This window comes from Geospiza fortis, unplaced genomic scaffold (genome assembly GCF_000277835.1).
Source record: "Geospiza fortis unplaced genomic scaffold, GeoFor_1.0 scaffold321, whole genome shotgun sequence".
Classification (NCBI taxonomy): domain Eukaryota; kingdom Metazoa; phylum Chordata; class Aves; order Passeriformes; family Thraupidae; genus Geospiza; species Geospiza fortis.
Genome location: NW_005054839.1, coordinates 8,585 through 17,884, shown reverse-complemented (window position 1 = coordinate 17,884; position 9,300 = coordinate 8,585). Strand labels below are relative to the sequence as shown.

Genomic DNA, 9,300 nt, shown 5'->3' with positions numbered 1-9,300 from the left:
CTCTGGCTCCTTCGGCAGCCGAACCCGGCTGTGAACGCACCCGGCACCAGCCCCGGAACAGAGCAGGGCTCCTTCCCTTCAGCACCCGAGTGCTGAATTAAATCATTGTCATTTCACCTTGTGAACACGGGCTGGGACAGCTGGGGTGCTCGCCTGGAGATGGGGAGGGGCTGGAAGAGCTCAGAGACCCTAAAGGGGCTCCAGGAGAGCTGGAGAGGGACTGGGGACAAGGGATGGAGGGATAGGACCCAGGGAATGGCTCCCAGTGCCAGAGGGCAGGGCTGGATGGGATATTGGGGAAGAATTGTGCCCTGGCACAGGGTGCCCAGAGAAGCTGTGGGTGCCCCTGGATCCCTGGCAGTGTCCAAGGCCAGGCTGGACTGGGCTTGGAGCAGCCTGGGATAGAGGAAGGTGTGTCACAGACATCTTTTATGGAAAATCCTTTCCTTAGGATTTTTCCTCCTGAGAAGCTGAGAGGCCTCAGGAACAAAATGTAAACAATGGTTATCTGCTGCTGTGGAATGCAACAGGTGCATCTGTGATTGGTCTCACGTGGTTGTTTCTAATCAATGGCCAATCACAGCCCAGCTGGCTCAGACTCTCTGTCTGAGACAAAAGGCTTTGTTATTCATTCTTTCATTTTCTATTCTTAGCTAGCCTTCTGATGAAATCCTTTCTTCTATTATTTTAGTATAGTTTTTATATAATATATAACATAAAATAATAAATCAAGCCTTCAGATCCTCATTTCTTCCCTCATCCTAAGACCCCTGTGAACACTGTCACAGAGGCGTCCCTACCATGGCAAGGGATTGCAATTACATGGCCTTTGAGGCTCTCACCAAACCAAATAATTTGTGATTTCATGATAAATTGCAGCCCATCATTCCCCCTGCCTGGGCAGGGCCCCTGTTTTTAATGCACCCCCTTGGCTGCCACCTGAGTCAGCTTTGGCTGAATTTAGGCACCAAACCCAGTAGCCCTGAGTGGCTGAACTGGTATTTACTGGTTGAGAGGTGCCCTTTGCCTTTGCTGAGCTCAGAGTTTTCCCATGCAGTGTTTGGGGTGGGTGCTCTCTGTGAACACACCCTAAAGCCCAGAGCTGTGCCAGGATAGGTCCCATGGCTGCACCCCAAGGTTTTCCCACCTGCTGGGAAGCACTTTGGGGTGAGAGGGAGCTGAGGTCCACGGGGACCACGTGTGTCCCCTCTCATTGTGGCCAGGCTGGCACTGGCATCACCTCTGCCGTGTGCTGGGCACTGCTGCTGCGGGACTGGGGCTGAGTAGGAAAAGTCTGGGGGGAAATGCCAACTCTCAGCCCTGCTGGTGGCAACCGTGAGGGAACTGAGAGCAGTAACCCCCCTGGCCCATTCCCTTGACCAAGGTGCTCCACAGAATTTTGTCCCCTCTGTAGGGCTGGGCAGTGACAGGGGCCAGCCTCACTTTTCTCCTGCTCCCCTCTGCACCCAAAGGCTGAAATCTCCCTGTTGCCCCAGATAACACTAAATAATCATGACTGTCCCCTCTCCTTGCCCCATTTTGTGCCAAGCTGGGTCCCTGTCACCGTGCTGAGCTGTGAGGAGCCTGCAGAGGGGAGGGAGGTGAGAGGCTCTGCAGCTTTGGGAGCCTTGCTTCATTTTCCAGCCTTTCCTGGGCTCCCTGTGCAGTCCCATCCAGGTGCCTCCTGGGCCTGGCAGGGCTGGTTGGGATGGAGCTTTCCAGAGTTCCCTCAGCTCCTGGAACACGTTTGCCATCCAGTCATGACAAATCCCTGCTCAGAGATGTCCTATTGTCCAAACAAAGCCCCTTCCCAGGCTGATGCACCTGCTCCTGTCCCCCTCAGCACCTCCAGCTGCCCCCTGTGTCCCCAGGACCTTGAGGTGAGCAGTAATTTTCCACCACACCCTCACCCTTTTGTGTCCACTTGGGTCTTCCCAAGTTTCTTGTCCCCCTGTGGACCCCAGCAGTCCCCTGGAGATCAGGCTCAGCTGTCTCAGCTTTGGATCCCCCAGCCCTCGCTTCATGTTCACCCCTGCTAAGCTCCTCCATCTGGTCTGGGCCGCCCCAGGACGATGTTTCTTGAGGCATTAGCAGTGGATCCAATGATAGTGCCATCAGCAGATTTCCCGGCATCGGGTTCCTCTGGGACATCTTTAACCCCAGATGGGCGCTCTGACCCTTGCACTGCCCCTGTGCTGCCCCTGTGGGGCCCTCTGGCATCAGCAATAACCCCACAGCCTGACCCAAACCAGCCAAAATCCTGCTTGGACCCTCCCCTCCTGCTCCAGCTTACACTGGGAGATGCCAGCTTGGAAAAAAATCAAGTTTGGCCCATGCCACACTCTGTGGGAAAGCTGAAAGCGACTCAAACCAACATCACTCTTTGGGCAGCACAGCAAGAATGGGCCAGCCCCAGTTTTGGGGTGAAACCTTTCCCTTCCACCCCCTCGCTGACCTTGCTGGTGTCCTCGGTGTCAGACTGGGTGCTGGTCTCCTCATAGAGGTCGGACTCCTCGGAGGCGATGGGGACCTGCACCGTCAGGCTGGGGTTGTTGATGAAGTTCATGTGCTCCAGCTCATCCATGAAGATGTGCTCCTTGCCCGTGATGCCGTCCAGGTACCCTAACTTGGGCTCCAGGGCCGTGTCCACGTGGTTGAGCGCGGGGTTGTCCCTCTTGCCGGGCTCCTGCTCTTCCTCGGGTGCCACCTTCTTGCCCTTGCAGAGGCGGCGCAGCAGTGCCAGCAGCGCGGCCTTGCCCAGGGCGATGCCGCGCGTGATGCGGCCGATGGCGATCTGCAGGTTGTTCAGCTCCCCGTCGTCGTCTGATGCTGCCAGGCTGTCGGCGCTGAAGGAGCTCAGCAGCAGAGCCAGGAACAGGTTTAGCACCTGGGGGACAAAGCAAACGCCAGCCCTGAGCTCCAGCAGGTGCTGAGCCTCAGGATCTCCCTCTGGAGCTGCAGGGATCACATTTTCTGTGGCATTCACATTTTCTGGAAAAATCCCTTTGCCCAGTGAGATGGTGTTCACAGAGGTCCCAGGATGAGGGAAGAGACGAGGATCTGACTCCATGTTTCAGAAGGCTTGATTTATTATTTTATGATCTATATTATATTAAAACTATACTAAAAGAATAGAAGAAAGGATTTCATCAGAAGGCTAGCTAAGAATAGAATACCAAAGAATGGTTACAAAGATTTGTGGCTTGGCTCTCTGTCCGAGCCAGCTGGGCTGTGATTGGCCATTAATTAGAAACAACCACGTGAGACCAATCACAAATCCACCTGTTGCATTCCACAGCAGCAGATAATCATTGTTTACATTTTGTTCCTGAGGCCTCTCAGCTTCTCAGGAGGAAAAATCCTAAGGAAAGGATTTTTCATAAAAGATGTCTGTGACAGCCCAGGATTTTTCTCCTGGGAAGCTGAGAAGCCTCAGAGGAAAGGAAAACAATAATTATCTGATTTGCTTCTCCTGTGTTTTTCTCCTTTGGAATGTGTTTGGAGATTGTTTACCCACAGGTGATTGTTTCATTGGATTCTGTTGGGAGTTGTTTTCACTCTTTGGCCAATCAGGGCCAAGCTGTGTCAGACTCTGGAGAGAGTCACGAGTTTTCATTAATATCCTTTTAGCCTTCTGTAAGTATCCTTTCTGTATTCTTTAGTATGGTATGGTATGGTATGGTATGGTATGGTATGGTATAGCATTCTTTAATATAATATAGTATCTTAAAATAATAAATTAGCCTTCTGAGAACATGGAGTCAGATTCATCATTCCTTCTTTCCTTCATCTAAGGGCGACAGAAATACAGTAGGGAGCACTGGTGGCTGTGGAGGAATCCCTTCGCTGAGCACCTCATGGGCTCTGCCCTGCCCTTACCAGCTCTGGGATGCCAGTCCCAGTTCCTGGAGGGCATGGACATGTTCCTCCTCAAACCCCCTGGGCTCTGATGCCTCCACCTCACCCTGGGCTCCCACAGTCCTGCAGATCCCTCTGCAAGTGTTGCCAGCCATGGTTTCAGCTCCTCTCATGCTCTGCTGTGGATCTGTGAATGCGTCCCTTTGGTCTCTTGGAGCTCCAGGAATCCCATGGGGGCTCCTCAAGCCTCTGGTCCTTCTCCCCATCACCCCCAGGGATGCAACTCAGCTCTTGTGGCTGCCCCTGGATCCCTGGAAGGGTCCAAATCCAGGCTGGATGGGGCTTGGAGCAGCCTGGGATGGTGGAAGGTGTCCCTGGCCATGTCATAGGGTGGGGCTCTTTAATGTCCCTTCCAACCCAAACCAGTGTGGAATTCCATGGTTCTGTGATTATGTCCCTTCTCTCCCCAGAATGAAACCTCCTGCTTGTCCTCTCAGCTGCAGCTCTTCCTCTCCTCTTCCCTGGCTTTGGTAGCCCAGATTCCCAGCAAGCCCCAGCAATTCCCAGCAAGGATGGATCATGGACTCTCCTGAGGGTCTCCCACACCCCAGGGTCATGGAGGAGCCTGGACTGGCTGTGACCCCATCCCTGTGATCCCATCCCTGCTCTGCTACATCAAAGCCATGTTTCACCCCAGCATAAGCCAAGAAATGCTCAGTGTAACTCCAGGCATAGGCTCGTGTTCTTCCCCTTCTACTTCACCATCCCAAAACGTGCCTGGAGCCCACCGCAGCCTCTGCTGGCACAGCTGGGGCTGCTGCCTGCCAGGAGCAGGAGCAGAGGGGTGGGATGGGCACCCCGAGGGGCAGAGCAGGGCCGGAGCCAGCCCACAGCTGTCGGTGTTTGTGCCGTGGTGCCAGCAGCGCATCTGAGACGGGAATTAGCTGCTATCCAAGGACACTGCCGCTTTCACATGGCTCATGCCATGTGCCTTAAAGCACGTCTTTAAATAAATCCCCGCGGGCCCAGCAGGCGAATGCCCCCATTAAGCACCAGTTACAGTTAATGGGTGCCGCTGGCTTTGTAGGACAGGACTCTGTTACCTTGTCACCCGACTGACTTCCTCCCTTTTCCCTGAATAACCCCAAAGGAAATGCTCAAAGTGTCATTAAGAGCAAAGGACAGGTCACCTTCTTCCTGCATGAGAAACACACACCTCCCTGCACGGGGAGCCTTGGGAGCCTCTGGGACGGGCTCCAGGCCTCGGAAATACCTGAGGCACGGCCAGGAGAGCCTGGCAGAGAGGAGGAGGAGGAGGAGGAGGAGGAGGAGGAGGGCACAGAGGGCTCTGGCCGTGTTTGTGCTCCGTGTTTCTCTGCTGGGCTCTAAATGGAGCCCTGCAGGAGCTGCAGAGCTGCCCTGAGGGCTGGGGTGCACCTTTGGGAGGGGACAATGGCACCTCTGGGATGGGGACAATGGCACCTCTGGAAGGGGATACCTGCACCTCTGGGAGGGGACACCCACACCTTTGGGATGGGGACCATGGCACTCGGGGATGGGGACAATAGCACCTCTAGGATGGGGACAGTGGCACCTCTAGGATGGGGACAGTGGCACCTCTAGGATGGGGACAGTGGCACCTCGGGGAGGAGACAATGGCAGCTCTGGGAGAGGACAATGGCACCTCGGGTAGGGCTGTCACTGACCCCACCAGCTGCAATTGTGCCACCCTTGTTTCTTCCCCAGAGCAGTGCCCTGGAGAGGTGGGCAGACTGTGCTGCCCCAAAAATGAGCTCCAGAAGAGGGAAACCTCCCAGAGCTGCTTTTGGGAGAGCTTTGCAGGGAGCCCCAGCTGGAATTCCCAGTCCAAACTCCTGCACTCCCTGCAGATGGCTCTGGACAGGCTCCTGCTCCTTACGGGGGCCCCTGTGGGTGATTTTCAGTCTGACCATCCCCTGGGGAGGTGGCATCACCAGCCTCTGCTGGCTGGTGGGAGGTGGGCACGGGACTGACCCCTCTCTGCCCAGCACCTCCCTGGGCAGGGGCTGCAGCCAGCGGCTCTCCCTTCAAAGCCCCAAATCCCACAGAAGCCAAGAGGCAACCGAATCCCAACTTTCTGCCGTCAAATTGGGACACTCCAAGCTGACCCGAGCTGGGGGCTGCTCTGGGCTTCTCCTCGGGCTCCTTTCAGAGCCTCCCTGGGGACAGGGGTCAGCGGCTCCCGGGGGCAGATAGGTTTTCAAAGCAAATTCCAAAGGGATTACACAACCCCGGCAAGTAATAGGAGCGAGTCGGTGCTTCCCTCCCCTGCCCTGCTCCTCAAGAAGGGAGAGCAGGGCCCACGCAGGCTGCAAAACAAGCTCCAGAGCTGCCAGCAATGGGGTTACCAAGTTTAGAAAGGATTTCACGCTCGCCTGGAACTCGCAAACCTGTGGCTCAGGCAGCACAGGCAGCCGGGGGGAGTGAGGAGGGGGGGTGTAGGGCAGGGGTGTGGGGAGCAGGGGGTCCCACAGACACAGGGAAGGAGGTTGGCCATCAGCAGATGCCACCTGGAGCACGGTGAGGGCTGGGGAGGTTGGGGATCTGCGGGAACCTTGTGGGAAAGCACCTGGAGCAAAGAGTGGGATGGATGGATGGATGGATGGATGGATGGATGGATGGATGGATGGATCGATGGATGGATGGATGGAGCTCTGCCTCCATCCCTCATCAGGAGAGTGGGAAATGGGGCAGGAAAGCTGGAAAAGCCAAGTGGAAGACACAGGGCAGCTTGAAGCTGAGCTCTGTTTTATCCCTGAGTGGCTCCTGCTCTGTCTAAAGCCCATTTGTATTTCCTGTGCCTCAGTTTCCCCCCAGTTCCTGCTCTGGTTTCAGCTGGGGGTCCCTCAGGAACCATTCCTCCCTCTGTCTCACACGGAGCTGACACAGCCCACCCGAAAGGCCTGGGGAAGGAGGAGAATCCCTGTGCTCTCCACAGCTCCAACCAGACCCTGCCACAGGCACAGCCCTGAGCTGGCCAGAAGCGTCCCCAGCCCAGCACCCGCCGTGTCCCCAGCCCCAGGCTCACCACGAGGTTGCCGATGACCATGACCATCATGAAGACGATGAGGCACATGGTCTGGCCGGCCACCTCCATGCAGTCCCACATGGTCTCGATCCACTCCCCGCAGAGGATGCGGAAGACGATGAGGAAGGAGTGGAAGAAGTCGTGCATGTGCCAGCGGGGCAGGGTGCAGTCCACAGAGATCTTGCACACGCACTCGATGTAGCTCTTGCCGAAGAGCTGCATCCCCACCACGGCGAAGATGAAGACGATGATGGCCAGAACCAGCGTCAGGTTGCCCAGAGCGCCCACGGAGTTGCCGATGATCTTGATGAGCATGTTGAGAGTGGGCCAGGACTTGGCCAGCTTGAAAACCCTCAGCTGTGGGGGGCAAGGAGAGAAGGGGGGTGGCTGGGGGTGCCATTGCCACAGCAAGGCTGTGCCACTGCCATTGCACCCTCCTGGGGCTGTTTGGCCAAGGCAGGAGGGGTTAAACCCACACTGTTGGAATTGAGGACATCCCTCTGGCTGTCCTGGATTGCCCAAACCCCTGCCAGGGGGCTCAGAGACCCTGGCACAGAGCCCAAGACACCTGTGATTTTGATCATGACCCATGGAAAAAATTACCAACCTTATATGAGGATCTGCAAGCCACGAAAGTCTAAGTAGAATAATAATTAGTTTGTCACGGGGTGAAAAATAGATTTTTTGGGGTTTTTAGAATGGGGGCTTGGAGTCTCAAGATGGAGGGATTTGGGTGTACCCTGTCCTTTTTCCTTCTTCTTCTTGGCCTCCATCTTCTGCTGTGATGCTGACACTTTTGGATTGGTTTAGAGTAGAAGCTCACTGTCTAACACAGGTGATAGGTATTGGGAAGTAATTGTAAATATTGTACATGTAGCTTTTAGTACAAAAAGATAACACCGGTGTGCCTCTGTCTGACCTGCTGCACGGACCTCGGCAGGCCAGAGAAAGAATTTTATAGATAAGAAACAATAAACAACCTTGAGAACAAGAACTGAAGAGTTCTGACTCCTTCTTTGACTGCCAGGCTGGGAAAAAGAGACTTTGTGACACATCTCGGGGTCACCCTGACCAGCAGAAGCCCTGAGACCACACCTGCTCTGACTCTAACTTCCCTGAATATTTAACTCAGTCTTGTCTTTAACATGAGCCAAGTTGGGCCCTCCCAAGCTGAGCCCCTGCCAGGAAGGAGGCTGGACAAGCCACCCCTGTCCCTGTCACCACCCAGGTGTCCCCAGCACGTACCAGGCGGAAGGAGCGCAGCACAGAGAGCCCCTGCACGTTGGCCAGGCCCAGCTCCACCAGGCTCAGGGTGACGATGAAGCTGTCAAAGATGTTCCAGCCCTGCTGGAAATACTCGTAGGGATCCAGAGCAATGAGCTTCAGGACCATCTCTGCTGTGAAGATCCCTGTGAAGACCTGTGGGAAGCAGCACCCATGACCATTTGTTCATAAACCAGCACTGAGCTGTGGGGTGGGATGGGCAGCATCCCTCTCTTTTGGGGTATTCCTAAAGTATTTCACCCTGTTAGGGCCAGTCCCAGTTGGGAACAAGCTCCCCAGGTGCTGCCCAGTGGGGCGGTAAAGCCAGATTGGGAATACTGGTGACTGATTCCTCTGGAGGGACACCAAGGTGAGTGTTGGCAGCTGAAAATGAAAAATAAAATTTCCTTGGCAAGGAGACACCTTTGGAATGACTGGGAAATCACAGATCCCAGCACTGGGAGCTGGGCTGCTGCTGGGATGCCCCTGTCCCTCGCTGAGCCCTGGGAGAGCTGAGCTGGGTTTTAGACATTGCTCCTTTCCTGGGAGCACAGCAGCACCTGCAGCATTGTGTCACTGCAGACCGGGCTCAGCCAGGTGACAGTCACCATCCCTGCTGCCATCCCACGGCACAGCACGTGCAGAGGCCCTGGTGACAGATGGTGTTGGGGCAGGTCTGTCCCTCACAGAGCAGGGAGGAGCAGCAGGGAGGCTCCTGTATCCTGGGGGGTGTCCCTGCTTGTCCCCATCGTGCCAGCACACAAATGTTCTGTCCTGATCCTGCTACTGCATCCCAGGGGATTGTCCCCCCGTGTCCCCAGCATGGCCACAAACATTCCCTGTCCTGCTCCAGTATCCCAGGGGATTGTCCCCACGTGTCCCCATCATGTCACCCCACAAACATCCCCTGTCCTACTCCAGTGTCCCAGGGGATTGTCCCCACATGTCCTTTACATGGCCACAAACATCCCCTGTCCTGCCCCTCCCAGCTGGCCCTGCCCTGTCCCGCAAACCCTGCGGTGGGACAGGCAGCTCCCCCCGGGCACGGGAGGGGATGTGGGGCAGCCCAGGGGGTTTAGGGGGGTCTCCTCCGCCTGCTCCATCCCCGCCTG

The 9,300-nt window shown here is 55.8% G+C and overlaps 1 protein-coding gene across 1 annotated transcript in view; it reads right to left on the bottom strand.

Annotated features, from left to right (window-relative positions):
* The window catches only part of SCN4A (sodium voltage-gated channel alpha subunit 4), a gene marked incomplete at its 5' end in the record, with an annotated part of 30,362 nt that overhangs the window by 13,558 nt on the left and 7,504 nt on the right, over nt 1-9,300 (bottom strand). The window contains 3 exons of the mRNA XM_031065524.1: nt 2,456-2,887; nt 6,926-7,282; nt 8,171-8,344. Of these exons, the coding sequence (XP_030921384.1) occupies nt 2,456-2,887; nt 6,926-7,282; nt 8,171-8,344 (963 nt within the window). The remainder of the gene's footprint in view (nt 1-2,455; nt 2,888-6,925; nt 7,283-8,170; nt 8,345-9,300) is intronic.